At 38.9% G+C, this 25,705-nt stretch overlaps 1 protein-coding gene across 1 annotated transcript in view; it reads right to left on the bottom strand.

The window, feature by feature from the left end:
- LOC126481676 (F-actin-monooxygenase Mical) overlaps window positions 1–25,705 on the bottom strand; it is a 561,514-nt gene that overhangs the window by 99,320 nt on the left and 436,489 nt on the right. Inside the window, exon 26 of the mRNA XM_050105609.1 lies at window positions 1,139–1,171. Within this exon, the coding sequence (XP_049961566.1) occupies window positions 1,139–1,171 (33 nt within the window). The remainder of the gene's footprint in view (window positions 1–1,138; window positions 1,172–25,705) is intronic.

Genomic DNA, 25,705 nt, shown 5'->3' on the forward strand with positions numbered 1-25,705 from the left:
ACATTGCTAACATTTTGAAACAATTTCTGGCAGCATTGACAGTGGAGGAACAGATCTACAGTTACTTCTGAAAGGATGGATCAACTGTCCATACAGCTGGCCAAACCTTGGAGCACATTCACACTATCTTCACACCAGACAGAATTGTTAGCTGAGGTTCGTCTGGTCATGGACCTAGCTGGCCACCCAGGTCACCTGATCTGTCAGTGTGCAATTACTTTGTGTGGGGAGGCCTCAAGTATAAGGTGTATCACAACAAAGTCTTCAAGAACTACAGCAGAACATTTTGGATGAAACTGCAGTAATTCCAGCAACTTGCTGAACAGAACACAAAAGTGCCAAGAGATGAATGGTGGTCACTTTAAACATCTGCCATAGTCAGGTTAGTACTGTATCTCGTTTCCTCTGCTGCGATTCTTTGTACCCTGGAACTCAGTTCTCCGAGCCACTTTTATTTTTCCCCACCCTGATAAGCAAATATCACTGTCTAAATTATACCTTCAGCATTTTAGTTAATTTTTCTCATCTTTTTCCAATTGCATTAAGGCACTCTTCCAAACTATGCAGAGCTGAACACAGGAGAAAAATAATGTGAAGAAATAACTTTAAATGTGAACATTTTAGCTTAGGTTGACTGACTCTTACGAATATCAACTGAAAATACAAATTACTATAGACAGGCATTATTAAACAATGTGACTGCTTGAAGTAATCTGTAACATTAATTGATAAGAATTATTAAGAATTAATTTGTATTATTAATTGGTAAGAATTATTGGACTTCAGCACACACAACATCTTCAATGAATTCATTCACTTGAGCAGTTCATATAAATTCATAGAGATATGGTAATGGCATGGAATTTGAAATAATAACAGTTTAAGAGTTGTGGACTCAGGTCTCCAAAAGAAGACACATTTAAATTATTATCATGGTCTTATTCTCCGATTTGGTGGCAATGGATAGTGACTATCTTTAAAAACTGAAACAACAAAATGGGCAAGTCAGTAGTAATTAGTAGCTTAGAAAATTATTGGTGAGACAGACAGTATTTTTCCACAAGGAAACTATGCATCAAAACACAGCAAAGACATGCAAAAACAAAACACAAGAGGCATCATCAAATTTTATGCTTACATCTGAGTCATCCGAGCATGAACTATAGGCCAACTGCAAAAGAAAGAGAGTTTTGCTGTTTTAGAACATAAAATGCAAAATGTAAAATTTAAAGGCTGCAGACAATTAAAAATTCTGCCTTGAGATGGAAAAATCAGATTACAATATAGCCTGTTGATGCAAGAAACAGAAAATTATCATTAATGTAACATAAAAAAATTGATTTAACAAAAGGGACACTTACACTCCCCAGGTCTAAGTTTCCTGGAACTTTAAATGTGTTAATGCAGTTTTGTTGAATATTGGCATTTTAAGACCATGGCTGTGAACAAAATACAAGTTGATTCTTACAGAGGAGAAAATAGTAACCAGGACTTTAATAATGCTATTTATTTACACAGAAGCACTGTTGCCAGCTTTGAACTGACAAGTTCATCTTCAGATAGTTGTTCACAATTGCATTAGATATTTACATTAGGTGTCAGCTGCAGGAAAAAAAGATGTGCTGCCTATTTTACTGTAAAAGTAATTAACAATAAATGATAACAACGTAACCAAATCCCTATGATAGAACAGTTTTAGTTTAAGGTTTTTTACATTGAAATTCCTGTATCATTATGTTGCACTGTTGACTGCTTGCATTCAGAAAATAGTAAAAACTATATACAAGGGTATTTCAGAAAGTAAAGATACACTGTACGCCAGAGGAACAGAAGAGTTTTGATGAGCAAGTTGGCAACACTGGTGTTAACCTTGAACCGCTAGCTTTCTCCTCGCAGTTGTTTGGCAGTTGAACTTTGCTTCTGGTTCGAGTAGGTCGTGTTTAAAATGACTGCGCCGATTCAGAATCCTGCCAAATGCGAAGTGCGCTCCATCATACGTTTTCTTCATGCAAAAGGTCAGCGACCAGTGGATATTCACAATGAAATTGTTTCTGTTTATGGGAACATTATGAATTGACAAAATGTAACAAAATGGTATTGTCATTTCTCTGAAGGTAGGACTAATGTTCATGACGAACAAAGAACAGGTCGGCCATCTGTGATCTTTGATACCCTTCTTCAGAGAACGGAGGAAGCAAGTCGTTCTCATATTGAAAGAATTGCATCAGATCATACCGGACATGTCAATGACTACTCTTTATGACGTTGTGACTGTCAAGTTAGGGTACAGGAAATTGTGTGCGTGCTGGGTTCCAAAACTGTTAATGGAAAAACACAAAAAGAAAAGGATGGGCTTTGCACTCAACTTCCTCACACGCTATGCTGAAGCAGGTGATGAGTTCTTTGATCACATTGTGACGAGGCGTGGGTTTATCACCATACACCTGAATCCAAGCAACAATCAATGCAATGGCGCCATTCAAATTCACCGAAAGCCAAGAAATGCAAAACGTCAATTTCAGCGAAGAAAATCATGGCTTCTGTTTTTTGGGACAGACAAGGCATTCTTCTTTTGGAATTTATGCCTCCTGGAACGACAATTAAAGCTGCATATTGCCAGACTTTGAAAAGTCTTCAAAGGGCAATTCAAAACAAATGCAGGGGAATGCTGACAAGTGGAGTCCGCTTGCTTCATGACAATGCTTGGTCTTACACAGGGCTCGTAACCAAAGCACTACTCAAACAATTCAAATGTGACATATTGGACCATCTACCATACAGCCCGGACCTTGCGCCCACCGACTTCCACATCTTCTGTTACCTGAAGTCACATCTTGGTGGAAAATCATTCCACGATGATGAAGAGATCAAAGATAAAGTTGAAATGTGGTTCCTACAACAGGTGGCAACCTTCTATGACTGGGATACAAAAGCTTGTGGACCAACTTAACAAATGTTTGGATGATTGGGGTGATTATGTCGAAAAATAACAAATAATCCAGTTATGAATATAAATAATTCAGTTAATAAGATGTAACTGACAGTTTCTAAATAAATGTTCTATTTAAGGACTGTGAGCCATTATATCTTTCCTTTGCGAAATGCCCTCATAGTTTTTATTATTTTGTGAACACAAGCAGGTAACAGTGGAATGTCATGATGCGGGAATTTCAACACAAGTATGGTGTCCTTAAACTGAGACAGTTCTATCTTAGAGACTTGTTTACACTGTTAGTTAAGTTACTGTTAGTTAAGTTACTCTTAAATAGGCCATTTCTCATTGTTTTTTGCTGTACGGTACCATCACCCCTAGGAACTTTCACCACATGGGAGAAAAACAGTCGCAACTAATGTAAACAACAACAAAAAATGTAATCTAAAAGTGAATGGCCATCTGGAGATGAATTTGTCAGCTCAGTACTAGTAATGGCACTATGCATGTAAATAAATAGCATTATTAATGGAGGCTGGTTGGTGTTTTCCTTTTTGCAAGATTCAACTTGTTATTAAAATTTGTTTCTCCACAAAGATGATACATTTACATCATTGACACTTGTACAGAACTTTCACTGGCAGAGAGGAAAAGGAATATGTGCAACAAGAACATAAAATGATCACAAACAATAATTCTGGGATTCAAGATACCTTCACTGGTGTTCAAACACAGGTACAGGAAAGGAACACGGAGGAAGATATAACAGGGAGGAAGAACAGCATACAATTCTGGACCATTAAAAAAGCACAAGATGTATGACAAGAACCTATACTACACTCAATATTTTTTTTAAAAACGTCAGTGCTAAAATGTGTGTGTGTATTTAACCCTCGGGCGGGCTCACCTGTTTATAATGTGCACCAACCAAAAATAAAATGATTTTGCACGGTTCCATTTTTGTTCCACAACTGCAAAACCATATCTATTCCTTCATTGTTACTTCAGGTATCACAGTGATAAATTGTGTTCTCATATGTCCAAGTGAGCAGCAGTAATATAAAAAACAAGCAAGCTAGACAAGAGAAAATATATGATCTGTGCCAAAAAAAAAAAAATATATTACCCTGATCACGAGCTAGTAACATAATGCCACATTGAGGCAGTTGTCGATGGGATAATTAGTGATTAAATAAGCAGCTAGCTGGGATCTGATGCACATGGGATCTGATGCAATTGCACTACTTAATGCTAATAGTGGGTCATTACTCTCTCTGTAACACCTGTCCTTGGCAACAGAGTGCTATAGTGAAAATTTATTTCATTATTGTTTAATGAAACATTGGTTTAGCTTATATTATGTAAGTTTATTTTTGTTATTTTTTAAATAAACTAGGATTAAACAGCGATTTTGATCATATATGTTTACCTTGGTAACATAAAGAAATCTATTCTACACATGTGAACAAAGTGCGCCGCACGCCCGTTCGTGTTATGAAAAATGGCACGCCTGTTTGAGGGTTAATTACCGCTTTAAACAGTGCTATGAGTAAAGACAACAGCTCATCATACAGTATAAGTGTAGATAAATAGACAAACACATAACCAACAAGTTAAACTCTAAATTGTGCTGCAACAAAACCATTTCCAAATTTAAAGAGTAAGTAACATTTTTAAAAGTCTATTTCACTTCCCCCTCAGAAAAGAGATTCTTAACTGTCTTTCATTATCATACATATTTTGGTTTATAATTATAGGCCTATGCACCCTCATTTATACTGTTCTCTGAGCAACCTCCCCTCTGCCCTCTTTCCGCCCCACTCTGTAACTTGTATGCAATACACAATTAGCCTTGCCTGGAACTGAGCAAGTGTTGTCTGCAGTTATATTTCTACCCTCTTCCCTTGCTTTTCCACACTATTCCCAGGCCATACCCCTACCTTTCCTTTGCCTATACTATGTTCCTTGCATGCTCTCTTTTCATTATAAAATCAAAACACTTTCTCAAATTCAAAACTTGCGTACCCCATCTGGTTGGAATATTTTTGTCAATTCACTACTAAAATCTATTACCAAAATCTTTTGCCAGATATAACATACAAATACATACATCAATGAAAGTAATCATTTTTTGATAATTATTTAGATAAAAAATCTACTCACTAAGCAGCATCAGCAGAAAATACACGTGAAAGTTATGGAAATGTGTAAGGTTTGGGAGCCAGTGGCTCCTCTTTCTGACACAAGCATTCAAGGGGAAGTGAGAGAGATGAAGGAACTCTTCTCAGTTGCTAAATCTTGCCACACTTTTTCCTTCATCCCTCTTCCTTCCCCTTCACAACTCCAGCCAGAAGAAGGAGCCACTGGCTCCAATAGCTTGCACATTTCCTTAACTTTCATGTGTTTTCTCCTACCGTTGCTATGTGATTACATTTTTATCTCTCATGTTACGTTACACAAAAACATGTTTCTTAAAACATCTCACTTTACTTTTTGCAGAATAAAAAGGTTTTACTTCGTGATTGTTTTTCAATGGAGCAAAAACCAATGGTACAACACAGGTCACAAGAACTTAAAAGTGAATTAAATTTTTATGACACCGTCTGCCAACAGAATTTTATATGTACTTACTCAGACAAAGATATAAGGATGACGATGTTACTGAAACATTACTTGTTAGGCATTTTGAGGACTGGTACATAGAGTCTACATGTCCTTCATTGAGTGCAGTTGCATATTTTAACAGTAATATTTTATCTTAGAACTATTTTACATAACATGAAATATCTTACAGAAAAATAAATTCAACAATATGAAATAAGAAAGATTGCTATTCATCACAAAGAGGCGGCACCAGGAACATTTAAAGTATGTTTAAAAGCAGACTAAGCAATCAGACGAAGTCCTTCTTTAGTGTATAAATAAACACACACACACACACACACACACACACACACACACACACACACACAAATGAGCAGATGCATGGCATGGCCACTATTGCCTCCACACACTAGAGCCAGACTGCCTGGAGACATCCGACCGTGTGCGTGCGTGCGTGCGTGTGTGTGTGTGTGTGTGTGTGTGTGTGTGTGTGTGTGTGTGTGTGTGTGTGGGGGGGGAAGGGGGGGGGGGGGGGGGGGAGATGTGCATGTACGAATGTATGAATGTGCTTGTCTACCTGAGAAGAAGAACTTTATCCATTAGCTTAATTTACTTTTAAATGTAGCTGGTTGCCGCCCAGTGCTTCCTCTACATGGTGAGTAGAAATCTGTTCTATTTCATACTGTTGTTATTCCACCCAGGATTTTCGATTTGAAAAATAAATTCATTAGAGCCACAAGCATCAGTTTTACACACATTGAAGGACGGATGGTAAAAATAACATAAGATTGAAAGAACCACATGTTTATACAGAACAACACAGTTAGTAACAGTGTGATGTCAAAATGGAGGACAATAAGTAACTATAGAACAAAATTTATATTTATTATCATTTAAAGGCAGAAGAAACTTCAAAGGAAAAAAAAATTGTAACTCCAGCTCTACTTGAAATAGTTTGAGAACCTTAATTAATGCAAACTGTAGTAGATAGTCTTTCGCAAATAACCGACTAAATACAATGAACTACTGTTGAACTATGGTATATTTGAGAATGATGTTTTTTTCGCTTGTTTCTAGGTATTAATTTCACTGAAGTGAAGCACTTAGTTGGGTTTTGACTGTAAGCTCTGACAAAATATCCAGTCCTATGCGTGAAGCCTTTCAATTTGTCATGTTCAAAACTGTGTAAACTACTTTCATTTCAGAATGACGACTCCCTGCCTAGAACCAACAAATGCACCAATGTAAATCTCTCCAATAAATGGATTCTTTTGATATAATAACATTAATCCAACAAAGTACACTGGATGGTAGATGCTCCTTGATATTACATACCATGTGACTAAGAGAGAGAGAGAAAGATCAAAGCCATAGGGAGGGCCCTACAAAACAAAAGTAACGAAACACCTTTACTCAAAAATATGATAAGACACAGTAACCAACCATCACTGGATTTTTTTTAAGTTACCAAAAGTAACAGGCTAATACTTTCAAACAACTCATCGATTAAATGCAAACTAAAAATGAAAAAGTCAAAAGGAATTACAAGATGACAGAGGGTATATTGTGTATTTTCGTTTGTTGAGTGCCACAAAAATGTATTTTCTGCTATAGTATTGGCTGTGATCAGCATTTGCACTTTATATAATTTTAGGGGTAGTACCCTCAATCAAATAATGATTCACCCAAATTTCAGCGTATAACAATGTGAATAAAACAATGGAAAACCCAAGATGGAATGTAACAGTATTATGAACTCTGGCTTCAGCTGCCAGAAATTGTGTTCATGTGTGTGTGATGTGTGTGCACGTGTGTTGTCTGCATTCAATGTTTCGTGTGTGTGTGTGTGTGTGTTGGGGTTTCAATGTTTCGTTTTATAGCACAAAAACAACTAGGGTCATAACATGCCCACGTCAGAACTGTAGAGCATGAAGACAAAAAAGGAGTTAAAAGAGACTACATGTAGAGCCCAAGTGACGAAAGGTAAGACAACTAAAAACAGGTACTTGAAGAGAGGTCCATAAAATATGCCACAGAGAAACAGATGACCTGAACTGAAGATTAAATGTGCTTCGCCATATTGCTACGACAAATAAAAGTAAAACGCATTCGACATCCCATGCGTTGTTTGTTAAAATGGCCAATAACTTAGACAGCAAACATAAATTGGAACATAAGTGGTTAAAAGAAGGGCAATCTGTCAGGAAATGGCAAATCATCAAAGGATGAGGGCAATGAGCACAAAGTGCTACGGAAGCAACACTTAACAAATGGCGATGGCTAAAAAGACAGTACCCAAGACGCAACCTAGCTAAAATGATCTCATGGTGAGAGGGCTCAGAGGAGGTCTTCCAAGCTGCTGGGAGAGGTTAAATTTCCTGGAGCTTGTTCCCAGGAAGGGAGCACCAGTAGTGACGCACAAGACGACAGCACGTGCTGGCAGATGGCAACACAGAGATCATCAGATGGAATGAAAGAACTAGTGGGCTGAGCTACCTGAACTGCAGCCTCGGCAGCAGCGTCAGCAGCCTCGTTTCCCATCAGACCGACGTGACCAGGACCCCACATAAACATCACAGTAGCTCCACCAAGAGTGAGCAAATGGCAGATTTCCAGGACCCGTTGCACTAAGGGATGGACGATGTATAGCACACAGAGGCTCTGAAGGGCACATAGAGAGAGAATAGATGACACAATTGTGCAATTGAAAAGCCTACGCCTCCGGATGTACTGCATGGCCCGATACAAGATGAAGACCTCTGCTGTAAATACTGAACAGTGCTCCAGAAGCCGATACTGAAAAATGTTGGTGCCAATTATGAAGACATAGGTAACACTATGGTCATTCTGAGAGCCATCTGTGTACACAAAGGTACTATTATGAAGTTCCGTGTGAAGGTCATGAAAATTATGGCAATAGAGCAAGGCTGGAGTAGCGTCCTTAGGAAGCGAATGAAGGCCAAGGCAAACACCGGCCACCGTATGAAGCCATGGTGATGATAGGTTCAGACCCATCAGGAAAGTGGTAGGTAGTGTGAAGTTAAGCTGCTGGAGCAAGAGCCGAAAGTGAAATCCAGGAGGTAACAGAGAAGAGGGATGCAGCCCATACTGGTGATCAAAGGAATCATCAAAGAAGGAGGCATAGGTTGGGAGGCCAGGCATGGCAGACAAACGGCATGTTTACCTACTGAGGAGGAAGTCATGGCAGTATGCCAGCGGTAGTTCAGTAGCTTCTGCATACAGACATTGGAACATTATCAGTATCAGTAAAAGGTGCCAGTGGCCAAATGGATGCCATGATGATGGATTGCATTGAGGCAGCATAAGATGGACAGATGTGCAAATGCATAAACGAAACACCCATAGTCTAGTTTCGAACAGACAAGCACGGGTACAAACGGAGGAGGGTGGTCCTATCTGTTCCCCAGGAAGTACTACTGAGGACATGTAGGACACTGAGGGCCATGTACAGCGGGGGGCTAGGTAAGACATATGGGAGGACCAAGAAAGTTTCCTATTGAGCATCTACAAAACTTAAGGACGAGACAGATAATGTAACATACATATTAACAACTCGATGGAAATGGCATTGCGGAAGTATATTGACAGAAATCTCACAGCAGCGCAGAGAGAGCTGGACTTCACAGGGCACAGATTCATCATGGCTATAGCACCAAATGGAGCTCACCCTGCAACATGAGGCACTGGAAGGAATAGGGGAAAAATGTGTGTCAATCAGTGAGCAGTTATGGTGAACTATGGTGGTGCTCTTTACTTTATTACAACATGGCCTGGAGACAACATTTGGATGAATTTCCACGGGGAAGGATCATCAGGAAAATGGAAGGAGAATGAAGCATGACAAATGTAGGGAAGAAGTCTGGTACTGCTCACAGCACTGTTTTACATGCACGGGGAGTGTTCCAAACCACAAACACTGCTGCCCAAATAAGAGGTGGTGGTAGACCACATTCAGCTAAAGCACCAGATGACAGTTAATTGTGCAGCAGACAAGAAGGGACCCACATCAAACAGTGGATGCAATTGCAACCATATTTAAGACAATTACAAGGCATGCAGTCTCACAGTCCACAATGGCATGGCAATTGCATGGGGGTGGTCTGTCTGCCAAATGACCAATACATTCTTATGTTGACAGTCACAGATTGGTGGCACCATTTGAGATGGTGCCAAGAGTATAGGGATTGGACCAATATGGAATTCTTGTCAGATAAGAGCAGCCTCAGTCTGAGCAGTAATTCTGGATGCACTCTCATGTGGTGAGAGGTGGGAACATGTAATGCACCCAGGAACATTGGCAAACATGATCGTTTTGGTGGTTCAGGTGTTATGGTGTGGTAGGCTTAATGTTGCATTGGCACAATGACCTCCAAAAGTTTCAACACAGTATACTTACTGGTCAGTGTTATTGTGACACGGTATTCCCCTCGGGGTTCAATCAGTCCTGACTTCATTTTTATGGGTGACAATGCACGACTACATCAAACAGTGCACATGGAGGAGCTCTTGGAACAAGAGGATATTTGACCTATGGATTTGCTTGCCTGTTTCCCGAACTTAAATCCCATCGAGCACTTGCGGGCTGCATTGGGAGCGGAGAGTGCAGCATATCCAAACGCACCAAAATCATCCACCAGGTGTCAATTGCACTGGTGGAGGAATGGAATGCCCTGCCTTAAGAACTCTTAACCAACCTCATGGCCAGCATGAGAGCATGCTGTACAGCATGCAGTGCTGTCCGTGGTAATCACACACCCTACTAGGAACCATCTCCCACGTTTTTTAATGCCCAGGGGACCATCATAAATTGTGGTGAATTTGAATAAATGTGTCAGTTCTGTTCATCTAATTGCGAACTCCTTTCAGTTGTCTTCTGTGCTATACTGTAGCAGTTCTTTCAACGTATGGTCCAAGCTTCACTAAGCTATGCTACTTGGCAGTGATAAATCAAGTGAACACCACTTTTGTCCTTCATTTTTGAACATGAATGCATTTTTTAGTAAATCACCATTTGTGATTTAGCTAGTATAGCATATGTTATAACTAATGTGTCATGTTACACTTAGTTTTCCATTTCAACATAAATGTATATTGTCTACATTTATTGTTTATTAATGCTATTTTTAAGTTTGTCAGCAACAAAAAAAAAAAAAAAAAAAAAAAAACTTACAAGTTGTAATACTTTTACATGTCTGTTTTATGTGTAACCCACAATAAAAGATATAATACTTTTAGCTTGATAGATCCAGAAATTAAAAGAGAATCTGCGAGCTTATTTCAGTCACTTGGTTACTATTCTGTAAAACATTGCACCAGCTACAATGCGGCCATACTGTGGATGATGTTCTCGAATATGCATCAGTTGATCTTTGTAAGCAGCTGGAAATCAGCATGACTACTATCAAATAATTGGAAGCTGCTGTGAGCGGGTGTGTTGGGAGGGCTCCTCAGAGTACCCATGGCACATAAGTACTATATGCTCCTGTGGATCCTGTCATCTCTACAGGAAGTGGGATATCTATCATTACTCATCCACTTGACTGTGAGAGGTGTGTCAGCGATAGGGCTAAGTGCCCTGTATAGCAGATCTGTGGTGCCAGGGAACAGGGAGACCTCAGGGTGTTGTACCCATTCCCTGACCAACAAATTCAAGGTGCTGTCTTCCACCAGAACTTAAACGGATTCAGTGAGACTTACGTCACCTCTTGGGAAACCTGCTGTGCCTTCAGTTAAGATGTGGTGGTTGCAAATATGTAGGGTCTTTAAATGAAACAGTCACTGTCCATTTATCTTCACACCTACCTTACTATTTACCACAAATATTTAGTTATGTTACCATGACAGCTGCCAAGAGTACAAGAGACTGACCTCATTTACATATATATCATCACACAAACAACTTGTATCCCTTGTTAGCATGAAACTATATGTACATCAACTACTGGCACAAATTGTACATCCATCTATATATTTTAAAGCATTAACCAATGTATTACCCCAACCTTTAGGCAGTTATTACATGTAACAGATACAATCTTAAGACCCCTTGCCATGTGAAGTTTGCTCTCATACAATCACTCTTTCCACCCTCTCTATCCCTATCACTTTGTCTTTCTCTCCCTCTGCATCCAGCTTTTCATATCTATCTATTAATTCCAACCAAAATGGTTATTTACGTATAATTTTACCACTATAGCCAATTTGATCACTGTACTTAAAGTTTGTAACATTTAAGCTATTTTAACTTGTCCAAATCAGATTTATATAACACCTGAAGTATTTATACTAACGCAGGTATTTCACACCTCAAAACTAACACCTCCAAATCCACAAAATATGACAGTATACATGTGATGGGTTAAGACAGCAAAAGGAACCTATGACCACTGGAGGTACTCTATTTTACTTATTTTATGTTTACTGTTAGATATACATGTAATTTTTTGTCAAAAGAAACCCAAAACCAGGTTCTGAAATATTGTTTTGTTTTCTCCACAGACAGAGTCACAAGTTCCTCCAAAAATTGTAACACAACACACACACACACACACACACACACACACACACACACATACACACACAAATGTCATACTAACAAATGTAAATCCACCTGATGATGGAGGTTTAAACCTTTGAAATATGTCATTGAGATAAATAAACAGTGACTGGTAACAGTAAACTTATTGTTTCATTTAATGTCAGTAACAGTCACAGTAAAGCCTAACCTAAAATGTCTGTTAGTCATCGACGGTTCAAACTTACAGTGAATGATGGCACCACATATAGAAGTGGCAGCAACAAATGGGACTGAATACCAGGAAGTGCACTCAGTGTGTGTGGGTGGCAGGAGAGGGGGTTTAATCAACCGGTAGAAAAGGCTGTTCTGGTAGCTACTGACTGTGGAGGGTACAAGCAACTGCACATTAATCTGCACATGGGGACAAATGACGACTCTCATATGGGCTCCAAAGCCATACTTGGATCAGTCCAGTGACTGACAGAGAAAGTTAGAAAGACATAACTCACTAGTGGAGTTTCAAGAAAGATCACAATTTGCAGCGTTGCCCCCAGAACTGATTGCGTCCCCCTTGTTCTGAGTCAAGTGGAAGGACTGAACAAGGGACTTCAAACAATCTGTGACAAGCTCAGCTACAACTTTCTTGATTCATGCCATAGGGTTGAGAACTGTAGGGACCCAACTAATGCGTCAGGTGTGCAGTACACATCAGAGGCTGCTATTCAGGTAGTTGACTGTGTGGGGTGGACACAAGTTTATTTTTTATTTTTTATTTTTTTTTTACACACACACACACACACACACACACACACACACACCCCACACACACACACACACACACACACACACACACACACACACACGTTAGGTGACTCTTCATGCAGTCCACATACCAATAACTGTAGAGCACCCAGATATGTCAGTATAAGATAAAATAAAGTGCTCCCTATAGTGGGAGTGTCAAAAACCGAAGCATTCACAAGATGTTGTCACAGTTTGAAGTGCTCCTAGAAAGCAGTGGAACTCACATAATATTAAGAAAGGAAAGCTGGTTAAAACCTGAAATTGACAGTAGAGCAATTTTTGGGGAAAAAGCAAAACTCATTTAAAAAGGATATGCTGATGGTAAATGGAGTTGGTGTACTTGTCGCAACAGAAAAGAAACTTAAATCAACTGAAATAGAAATTGAAACTGCATGCAAGATTGCCTGGGGAAGGCTCAGTATCAAGCTTGGGCATATACTTTCAGTGTCTGCTCCCAAGCTGTGTGTCATCATGGTGGTCGACTGTCAAGTTCACACCAACCAGTGATGGTTGTGTGTTTAGTGGTGAGCTATTATGTTTGCACGGTAAGAAGTGAAATGCAGCTGTCATGCAGCTTCCTCACCAGCCAATACGGCTGCTGTGTTTTATAATAACTCTTTACATATCAGTGTCTTGTTTATTCCTTGCTGTGAACTGCTATATGTTTTTCATGTTCTATGTTTTATGTTCTGTTCTTGGTTCTGACTGCAGGTTGTAGTAGTACTCACTTACTGACTTCCTCTCGAGTATTTCTACATTCAAGAAAAATTTACTTCAATGTTTATTCCAGTTAATACTTGATGAACAATAATAATTGCTCCCTGTTCACTCAGTTTGTTAAACACATCCACCTGCAAATGGAAGGAGGGTGTTCACTATCTACATGGCTTGTAAACCACTAATATATGCTGTCAAACAGAAGAGCATCAACTGCTCTCCCCAGCAGTACAACCATCTGGAATTTGTAAAAAAGTTTAGCATGGGCAAAAAGCACATTTCCAACAATGACAATGTGGAGACTGACAGTGCTTCACAAGTTGCAGTAAATTTATACTCAGACCCTTCTACTGACCACCAGACTCATCTCCAGATGCAACCAAAAACGTTAGAAGTAAACTAAGTCCACTAGAAAATAAGTTCCTCAATCATACTAACATCACTGGAGAAGATTTTGATCATGTAACAATCAACTGGGAAAATAACCGATCTGTAAGTGGTTGACGTGACAAGGTATCACTAATGCCTTCTCTGAGAGCTATGTGTAACAAACTGTTCAGAAGCTCATTCATAATGGAAATAAACTGGATCTAATAGCAACAAACATACCTGACCTTGTTGAGGAGGCCGACACTGGAACTAGCATCAGTGACCATGAGCCACTTGTAACAACAATGATTACCAAAGTACAATGGACAACTAAAACAAGTAGAAGGCAAACTAGATGAAGAGGCAATAGTGTTGTATCTCAGGAAACACTTAGCTCTGGAGAGAAGTTTGTAGAAGACCTGTGGCTTCATTTTAGAAGAATAGTCGACCATGCACTTGACAGATATACAGGGTGATTATAATTAAAGTTAAACTTTCAAAACACTGTAGAAATAACACCACTGGTCAGAATAAAGTCAAATCACAATGGCATATTATCGAAGAAGGGAGAAAAAGTAAGGCAGAAGAAATGAAAATAGTGTGAAAATTGAACAATAGATGGCACTTTGTGTGTCAGAATATGTAAATGAAAAGACCTCTCATGTGCATGACCCATTAAAGTTGGTATAAACACGTCGGGTACGCAGCTTGTTCTCCTTTTGTGTCTGCGACACTCGTCATGACTGTCTCAATGCAGGGTCACGCTCTGCTTGTAAAGCTGTATTACAAGAATGATGACTGTGCACACGTCACTCTGCAGAAGTTCTGGCCACTGAAGGGTTTGGAAAAATGCGTTGGTACGATGACTGCCGTGGGTCTGGAGAAAATAATTTGGAAAATCGAAAAGACTGGTTCTTTTGGTGTGCAACCTGGTAGAGGGAGGTAAAGAACTGGTTCGACATCAGTGGAAGCAATGGCCACGACAGCGCAGGAGCAGAAGAGTGGTGATGTGCAAATGTGTAGTGCACAAAGAATTGACTGAACAGTGGAAATACCTGTGAGCACGGTGCGTAAAATCCTATGAAACATCCTTCTTTACTATCCATTCAAAATTACCCACATGCACAAGTTGCTTTTTGTTGACCTGCCAGCAAGAGAGACCTTTGCTTTAGAATTTCTTGCTCACATGGAGCCGGATAATGACTGGCCGTGGAAGATTTTGTGGACGGATGAAGCTCACTTCCATCTGCCAGGATATGTCAATACACAAAATTGTCGAATATGGGCAATGGTTAATTCACATGCAAATCAACCAGTACCACTTCATCCTGAAAAGGTCACTTTGTGGTGCAGGTTTATGGCATCATTTATCAAAGGGCTATATTTTTTCAAAGAGACAGATGCTGCTGGTCCTGTTACCTGTACCATCACTGATAAGTGTTATGAGTGTCTTTTGTGCAACCACATCATTCCAGCTCTCCTACAGCATGGATGTGTGGATGGGATCATTTTTATGCAATCTGGCGCATCTCCGCACATTGCAAATCCAGTTAAGCAGCTGCTGAAGTGCCATTTTGGAAATGCTAGGATTATCAGCCACCATTTCCCTAGAGGCTGGCCGTCCCGATCGCCTGATCTCAATCCGTGTGATTTCTGGCTGTGGGGCCATCTGAAAGATGTTGTGTTCAGCATTCGAATTGCAAACTTAGCAGCATTGAAGGCACGCATTATGAAACACATTCTGAACGTGACCCCAGAAACACTTCAGTCAGTTGTGGAACATACTGTTTCTTGATTTCAACTTGTTACAGAAAATGGTGGACAGCATATTGAACATTTCTTGCACCAGTCACACAGAAATTAATAATCCAATTTGATTTTGATTCATGCTTTTTATGCAGTTTTTGGCCTCAGGACAGTTAAAAACCAATTTTTCCCATCCGATGTGATATGACCTTGCCGTGGTGGATGGGCTTACATAACTAACTGTATCACACCTGTACACTCATGCATACTAAGTAGTACAATTTGTTTAGCGTCAAAAGTACACCTTAGGCATTGTTGTATGATTCATTTGTCATTTGTAGTCGACCACTATTAAATTACGATGCTTACAGAGCCATCTATTGCTACATTTTTTAACTATTTATTTTTCTTCTGCCATACATTTTCTCCCTTCTCCAATAATATTCGGTTGCAATTTGACATCATTCTGGCTAGTGGTGTTATTTCTACAATGGTTTGAAAGTTTAACTTTAATTATAATCACCTTATATATGTAGTGGAACAGTTCATAGCCAGAAGAATACTACACGATATACAGTCACTGGAAAGTAACTTCTAAGAAGTTGAAGACTGTAGCATAAGAGATGAAAAATAAAACATAAGAGTATGATAAAGACCAGCAAATGAAACACACCTGGCTGTTAAAGGCTGAAAATATTAGTAAGGAGGTTGTGAGTTTCGTGCCAGGAGGATGCTAGGACTTACAGTGTTCCTTGGCACCCAGGCTACAGGTAAGACGCCAATGCATGAAGCCTTCAATGGGTACCATATCAGAGTACTGTCGAAAGACCTCTCACAAAATCTAAAGAAATTCTGGCAATATGTAAAGGCAAAAACGAATACAAACGTCTCAAAAATGAGATCGACAGGAAGTGCAAAATGGCTGAGCAGGGATGTAGGAAGTAGAGGCTTATCTCACTAGGGGAATGATAGATATTGCCTACAGGAAAATTAAAGAGAACTTTGGAGAAAAGAGAACCACTTGCATGAATATCAAGAGCTCAGATGGAAACCCAGTTCTAAGCAAAGAGGGGAAAGCAGAAAGATGGAAGGAGTATATAGAGGGTCTATACCAGGGCGATGTACTTGAGGACAATATAATGGTAATGGAAGAGGATGTAGATGAAGATGAAATGGGAGATACGATACTGCGTGAAGAGTTTGACAGAGCACTGAAAGACCTGAGTCGAAACAAGGCCCTGGGAATAGACAACATTCCATCAGAACTACTGGCGGCCTTGGGAGAGCCATTCCTCACAAAACTCTACCATCTGGTGAGTAAGATGTATGAGACAGGAGAAATTCCCTCAAACTTCAAGAAGAATATAATAATTCCAATCCCAAAGAAAGCAGGTGTTGACAGATGTGAAAATTACCGAACTATCAGTTTAATAAGTCACGGCTGCAAAATACTAACGCGAATTCTTTACTGACGAATTCAAAAACTGGTAGAAGCCGACTTTGGGGAAGATCAGTTTGGATTCCGTAGAAATGTTGGAACACGTGAGGCAATACTGACCCTACGACTTATCTTAGAAGAAAGATTAAGGAAAGGCAAACCAACGTTTCTAGCATTTGTAGACTTAGAGAAAGCTTTTGACAATGTTGACTGGAATACTCTCTTTCAAATTCTGAAGGTGGCAGGGGTAAAATACAGGGAGCGCAAGGCTATTTACAATTTGTACAGAAACCATATGGCAGTTATAAGAGTCAAGGGACATGAAAGGGAAGCAATGGTTGGGAAGGGAGTGAGACAGGGTTGTAGCCACTCCCCGATGCTATTCAATCTATATATTGAGCAAGCAGTAAAGGAAACAAAAGAAAAATTCGGAGTAGGTATTAAAATTCATGGAGAAGAAATAAAAACTTTGAGGTTTGCCGATGACATTGTAATTCTGTCAGAGACAGCAAAGGATTTGGAAGAGCAATTGAACGGAATGGACAGTATCTTGAAAGAAGGGTGTAAGATGAACATCAACAAAAGCAAAATGAGGATAATAGAATGTAGTTGAATTAAGTCGGGTGATGCTGAGGGAATAAGATAAAGGAGTTTTGCTATTTGGGGAGCAAAATAACTGATGATGGTCAAAGTAGAGAGGATATTAAAATGTAGACTGGCAATGGTAAGGAAAGCGTTTCTGAAGATGAGAAATTTGTTAACATCGAGTATAGATTTAAGTGCCAGGAAGTCGTTTCTGAAAGTATTTGTATGGAGTGTAGCCATGTATGGAAGTGAAACATGGACGATAAATAGTTTAGACAAGAAGAGAATAGAAGCTTTCAAAATGTGGTTCTACAGAAGAATGCTGAAGATTAGATGGGTAGATCACATAAGTAATGAGGAGGTATTGAATACAATTGGGGAGAAGAGGAGTTTGTGGCACAACTTGACTAGAAGAAGGGATCAGTTGGTAGGACATGTTCTGAGGCATCAAGGGATCACCAATTTAGTACTGGAGGGCAGCGTGGAGGGTAAAAATCATAGAGGGAGACCGAGAGATGAATACACTAAGCAGATTCAGAAGAATGTAGGCTGCAGTAGGCACTGGGAGATGAAGAAGCTTGCACAGGATAGAGTAGCATGGAGAGCTGCATCAAACCGGTCTCAGGACTGAAGACCACAACAACAACAGCATGTAAAGGCTGCTATTTGTACCAATGTTAGCGTCCAGACACTTGTGGACAAGACAAAAGATGAAACAAAATGAAAACAGAAATGCCTAACTCTATTTTAAAGGTTCCTCAAGAACGGAAAATCCAGTGGGAGTGCCCCAATTTAATTCTTACATATTGCAAACATGAGCAATATAGTATCTGTGATGATGAGAAACAGATGACATTGTAAAATTGCACAATGCTCAAGGGCTGATACAATCCCTGTCAGATTCAGTACAAAGTATGAGGCTGAACTATCCTATGTTTAACTATAATCCATCACAGATCTCTGGAGCAAGCTGTTCCCAGTGGTTGGAAGAAAGCAGAGGTCACACCCATTCAAAACACTGATCCACAAAACTCCGTCTAATATCCTTGACGACCATTTGCTGCAGAATCTTAGAACATAATCTGAGATCTAATGTAATGGGGTTTCTTGATGCCAACCAGCAATAATTCTGAAAACTTCAACCATGTGAAACTAAACAGGCACTTTTCTCATATGACAGTCTGAAAGCAAAGGATCAAGGAAGTCTGGTAGGTTCAATCTTTCTCAATTTCTGAACAGCACATCTGACTCAGTACCACACCAATGCTTATTACCAAAAGTATGATTGTATGGAGGATCAAGCGAGATTTGTAACATGACTGATGATTTCTTGATGGGGAGGACACAGCACATTATCTTGGTTGGAGAGTCAGCGACAAATGTAGAAGCAACTTCAGGTGTGCCCCAGAGATTATTTTTTTTTTTTTTTTTTTTTTTTTTTTTTTTTTTTTTTTTTTTTTTTTTTTTTTTTTTTTTTTTTGTGGTTTAGGGAAAATGTGTTTGGGACCCTTGCTATTGATGCTGTATATTAACGACTTTGCAGACAATATTAATAGTAACATCAATCTTTTATAAATGATGCAGTTATCTATAATGAATCAAATCTGAAAAAAGCAGCACAAATGACCATATCCAGTTTGATTTCGATAAGATTTCAAAGTGGTGTTAAGATTATCAATTTACTGTAAATATTCAGGAAAGTAAAATTGTGTATTTCACAAAACAAAAAAAGTTGTATCCTGTGACTATTATGTCAGTGACTCACAACTGGATATGATAAACTCAAAAACTATCTGGGTGCAACAATTTGTGGGGATATGAAAAGGAACAATCACATAAGTTCAGTTGCAAGTAAACGAGGTTCATTGGTAAAATACAAGGGAAATGTAATCAGCGTACAAAGCAGACTGCAAGACCCATAAAAAATAGGAGTAACGGGGGATACTGGACATATTCAGAGAAGGTCAGCACAAATGGTCACAGGTTTGTTTCTCCCATAGGAGAATGTCATGGAGATGTCGGATAAAGTAGATACAAGATATATGCAAGCTATCCCACGAAAGTCTACTTATAAAGTTTGAAGAATCCACTTTAAGTGAGGAATCTAGGAATTCACAACAACCGTCTACTATGTAGTGTTCCCAGAGGGACAGCGAGGAACACAATATATATTAATTATGACGTGCACAGAGATGCTTAAACAGTCATTCTTCCTGCATTCTGTACTGAATGCAATGCGAAGAAGCCCTAATAATTGGAACAATGGGAAGTCCACTCTACCATGTACTTCACAGTTGTTTGCAGAGTATGGATGTAGATGCAGACCTGTTTGCCACTGATGTTTAGTTAGTGTGACACAAACCAAATCAGCAAGTTTTCAGAACTATGAGCTTTTTCTTCTTTTTCTACCTTCTTTGTGTTACTTCAAAATATTTTCCTATCTCCTACCATCTTCTTCATAGAACTGTCAGCAGAAAGATATTCGAGTTTCAGATGCACAAGTTAGTAAGACATCACCTGTGTTCTGACTTACTGCTTTGGTTAGAAACAATAAACACTTTCCAATCCAGCTTTCCTACTCACTGGATTCTCCCACAATTTTTATTTATAGCACAATAATGGAAATGTGTCCGACACTGCCCATCATTTGGAGGCATAGAGGAAAATCATAATGCTGAATGTAATCAGACAGTGGATCCAAAAGGGTTATTTTCCTCAGGGATCTGATGTCAGATGAATAATTCTCTGAATTCAATTTTGATGATGTTAAATAATTTTTCTCTGACTTTACAAAAGAGCAGTGCTCCTTGTAGAGCATACTGGAAAAAAAAAAAACATACCATCAAGCTCTACAAATTTTGTAAATCCCAAATATTTTAAAATGGAACTCTTACAAACAACTAACTACAGTTGAAAGTCACTGCTGTCTTAGTGTACAGCATCTTTAGCAGCCACGAGATTAAATAGCCTTGCCTTTGATTGGATAGGCAATGTCTGTAACAGGACTGTAATAGAAGGTGGGGTTAGAGGGTATGGGGCGTATTTTTCCTCTGGGTGATCCACAAGTGGAATGACCCAAAAGGTGTAAGTTTAGGAACAGAGGTGGCATATAGGTATTTACTACAATATTGTATACACTGACAAGGGAAACTCCCCAATACAATAACCTCAGATTTGGTGATAAAATGGCCCAGTGGATAGCCAATCTAAGACTGAACACAGATTAAGCATGAAAACAGGAAGAACGTATACTCAACTGTGGAAAAAGAAGCAATGTAGAAACATTGTATGGTTCAAGCTCAAGATGTGCAACATCAAGCAAATGGCAAGAATCACTGTGTTGTGGTTGTGTGGTTATGGTATTGGACTGCACAGCGGAAGATCCATGTTCAAATCTGCCTCATGTGTCTCTTTTTTCCCCCCCTTCCTTCACAAAATCATGAACTTTCCACCCAGTCATTCACATCTGTTCTCCTTTGGTAATCTTGTCAATTGTCAATTTATACACTGCTTACAGAATATATTACAGCCGCAAATAAATGTGATGAATTGTGAGAGCAGGTGAGCCCCCTCACAGAACTGAAAACAACAAATAATGACACAGACACAAATTTGAATACAACTAACAGACACGTCAATGACTAGATGGACAGTTCATAATTTTGTGGGAGGAAACAAAGAAAAACAATACACATGGGCATGAGGGAGATTTGAACATGGATCTCCCACTTTGCAGTCTAACACCCTGACCACACAACCATGACACCATGGTTCTTGCAATTGGCTCAATGTTACACATCTTGAGCTTGGAGCATTCATTGTTTCTATTTTGCTTCTTTTTTCACAATTTAGTAGTCCTTCCTCCTGTTTTCATAGTTGATCTGTGTTCACTTTTTGATGGAACATTTTACCACTAAATCTGAGAGGGGGTGGGGGGTGGGATGGGGAGTTTCCCTTGCAAGTGAGCAACAGAATAATTGAATGATGAGAGAAGGATTTTGGTGGTACAAGGTGATTTGAAGGTGGTTCTCAATAGAGCTAAGTAGTTGTGGCAACAGAAAGAAAAGGTGTAGAAAATCTGGTTCTGAAATAACTGAGTATGGTCTGCAAAGCTCTGAAAAGGTTAGTATGATGAGTATATAGGAAGGCTTTCTCCGGGTGGTTAATAAACATATAGTCCTAGCAATGTGGCACACAAATACCCATGGCATTTCTGTGGTTTTTTTTATGTAAATTTGCAACTGAACAGAGAAATAATTATGGTAATACTATCAGTGGCCCAAAGGATTACGAACAAGGCTCGGTGCCAGGAAGATGATAGGAACTGCAGTTTTCCATTGCAGCAAGGCTACAGGCATGAGTGATGTATATGCAGATGTTGGTGTCCACAAACGTAACATTGACATTGATTACCTGGATGCTATGACCCCGCAGTTGAGTGCCCCACAAACCAAATATCACCATCAAATACTGACTACCAAAGAGTCGGAGGTAATAGGACCGGTGATTGGAAGGCAATCAAGAAAGTTACTTGGATCTTGGGCATAGGAAGACAGACAGTGGACAACTGGTTGGTGATGCCAGAAACACAGAGCTTCTTTCTGTGGGACCACTGTCACCTACACAATTTAGGGAAACCAAAGAAAATGTAATTCTCATACTGGGTGAATAGGAATTTGAATCTAGTGCTTCTCAAAGTCAGTTCGGTGTTTTAACTACTGCTCCATCTTGCCCAGTCCAGTGGCAGGAGAGAGATGTATTCAAGTGAAGATCTTGGAAGATACCTAATGTTTAGAGGAGCTATCTGAGATCATGTTAAATTTATCAAATGGGATCATAGGGGTAAATGCTGTTAAAGAAAAATTTCAGGCAACTGGTAGAGACCCTCAGCGACATAGTCACTTGCTGTTGTTGTTGTTGTTGGTGGTGGTGGTGGTGAAACCTTTGTCTGTAAGAACAGTGAGCTGAGGGTTGGTTTTAACATAGTGAAATACTGTATCTCACACCAGCCCAGTTCTAACTCTCCTATCCTCCCCTCCTACACCAATCAGCCTGGGCAAGTATTTGTAACAAAAGCCAGTGAAATTTACTGTGTTGTTATGTGTGTACATTCATCACTTATCACAGTTGAGTAGTTTCCTATCTTTATTTATTTCCTGTTTTTAAGACTGGAATTTACAGTACCATAATCTGGTGCAGACTAGAGGTGTTCAATTTATAACTGATGAGTGAATGTTGTTAGCAAGCAAAAATTAATGTTCCCATTCTTTAAAAGTATTAAGTGTGATAAGCAAGAAAGCAATACTAAACATGCATAGTGCAGATAGACACAACAGAAGTACACTATCTTCCTGATGATAGTGAAGGCCAGAGGATTAGAAAGAAAAAGAAAAGTTTAAACAAATTCCACAATAGTATCTATTATTAAACTCAAATCAATGAATATGCTAATCTTTTGGATACTTATACTTTTACCCTTTGCTTTCCTCAAAAGATCATTACACATTATATTTGCATGTTGCTTTGAACATTTGACACTTACAGTATGTCACATGTAATGTGACCCTCCAGTCTTTCATTAATAGTCCAAGATATGTAAAACCATCCATTAAAATGTACAAAACAAAGAATTGAATATTTTTTGTAAGGATTAAAATTCCCAACTTTTTTGTGCTTCACACCAGGGTAGTAACTATTACTTTTATACTTTTATGAACTGCTGACATGCGAGAGCTCTGGGAAGGAGCACACTGACTGGTATTGTGTCAATATTTGGAGTGAAAAATAGCCCAGTAATGTTCTAAAAGTGTAAAATCCACTGTTGATACAGTGGATTTTAAATCCCACTGTAACAGTTATTGTAGTTAAGACTATAATGTGCCGCAGATTTTAGGCTCCATTTAGCATGTTTCCCTACTATTTTCATAAAATATTTCATAAAGTCGTAAACCAACATTATATCAGCAGTCTCCTCTTTTTAAGGTCTATTAAATTCTATTACGAGTGTTCATCATTCTATTGAAAAAACTTTTTTGTTTACACACCCCTGTAGATAAAAAAGTTACAATTTTAACTGAATATGGTGAAACCCCTATTTCACATTTTTGTATGGTCTAGACTTAAAAAATGCAGAATCAAGGAAAATTTTAAACCTCCCAAAATAAAAGCAAACACACATTAATTGGCGTATATGATTAAAAATTGCAATCCTCTTCAATACTTTGTATAAAATCTGTCTAAGTGGAGGATATTAAATGTACAATACAATGTTTATTCAATAACTTGTGGTAATGAATTTAATCAGTTCTTAAAAAATTGCAGATGTGTAACAGCAAGTAAAAACTCATCAAAAAACTGAAATTTGATTTGTCTACAAGGTAATTGAGCTATTTTCCAACATGCTATGACCACAAATTTACGTGCAAAATGTGCCTTTGTGCTCACCCAGAAAAAAAGCAAGAATTGATGAAGATTTTGAATTAAATAAAAAAGAACACAGTTGCTAAGTGATTAAACCATAAGCATAAATGCGGACATTTGCTAAATGACAAACTTTGTCATCATTGTTGTTATTGTTTAATGCTTTCCTTATGAGCCGCACTTCATATGCTCACCACCATGAAAGTGTTATTTTATGCTTCATGAGAGAAACAGAGACATGACAAAATGAGTTTACTTCCCCAATTGACGTTACAAGCTTATTAGAAGTCAGCTCAGTGAATTTCTGTACACTGTGTAAAATGCAAATTTTAGAAAGCTCATGTACTACGGTTTCACTTCATGCCCTCTATCCTTGCTGCCATTCTTTATGATCTACAGTGTGTGGTATGCATGGTGTAAAGTATATATGTGAGTAGAACACGTAGTTGTTGCAAATGTATCTTGTCAGATTTGAACATGAAAGTCTTTAAAATGTGCTATTGCGAAACCCTTGTTCTATTTCCGTGTGAGATCTCTGTCACAGTACATCATCTGCATGAAAAGTATATTTTCAGCCACCACAAAATGCTTTCACCTCTACCTGCACTCTCGTCACTGAAGGGTCGCTCCTCCTCTCCACACATTAGTGTGGTGTAGTGGCTGCACTGGCTACTGGGTGACTTAACAAGTCGCCAGACAATGAGAATTCACAATCCAAACATGGCTGATGTTTCCTCAATTGTGACCGAGCATATTCTTCAAGATTCAGTGTTTGAATTTAAAAGGTTGACAATTGATATTGTTGCTGAATACAGTACATTGGAAATACATCGAAAGGATGAGACAGAGTTATAAGTGGCACAGGAAAAGATGGTGGGTGGACCCCTCCATCACCTAATGGCTCAGTCCGGGACACTTCACAAAAACAGTTGTTTTTCCATTATCGCTGCAACCTAGCAGTAGTTGTATCATAATTGCTCAGTGAAGCCAAATGTTGTAAGTTGTGTTGGCAGCACTGATCACAGATCATGTCTCTCCTCTCCACAACGGCCTAAAATATTCCTTTAACTATGCCACCACCCATGATGTGAACCATCTGTCTTTTGTGCTATTTATAACTCGTTCAGTCACATCAAATGTCAACAGGGAGCAAACAGGACAAAGTCAAGCAAGACATAAGTAAGAACTTAGAACTAAGATAGACATTACTAGGAAGAAATGTAAAATCAGGGAATTTTTAGCATTGATCTTACAGGTTTTTCATAGGGGTTACAAATATACGGTGTAGAATCAGGAAAAATGAAAAGCTGGAGAACTTAAAATTGAAATCCACTGTAACAACATATTCACTTCATTGCAAACTATAATGCTACAAAAACCTTATTGTAATATCTTGAACTTTTATGATACATCATCATTGACATCTTCGCCAGGTGCAAATTTTGTGTTCTCAAGTTCACTGTCTTCTGAAGGCTTCAGTTTTATTATTGTGGGTGTTTATTATTATGGGACACAGTGTAAAAAGAAGCACATAAGACAAAATGCCACCCAA

The sequence above is a fragment of the Schistocerca serialis genome, chromosome 5 (assembly GCF_023864345.2).
Source record: "Schistocerca serialis cubense isolate TAMUIC-IGC-003099 chromosome 5, iqSchSeri2.2, whole genome shotgun sequence".
Taxonomy (NCBI): domain Eukaryota; kingdom Metazoa; phylum Arthropoda; class Insecta; order Orthoptera; family Acrididae; genus Schistocerca; species Schistocerca serialis.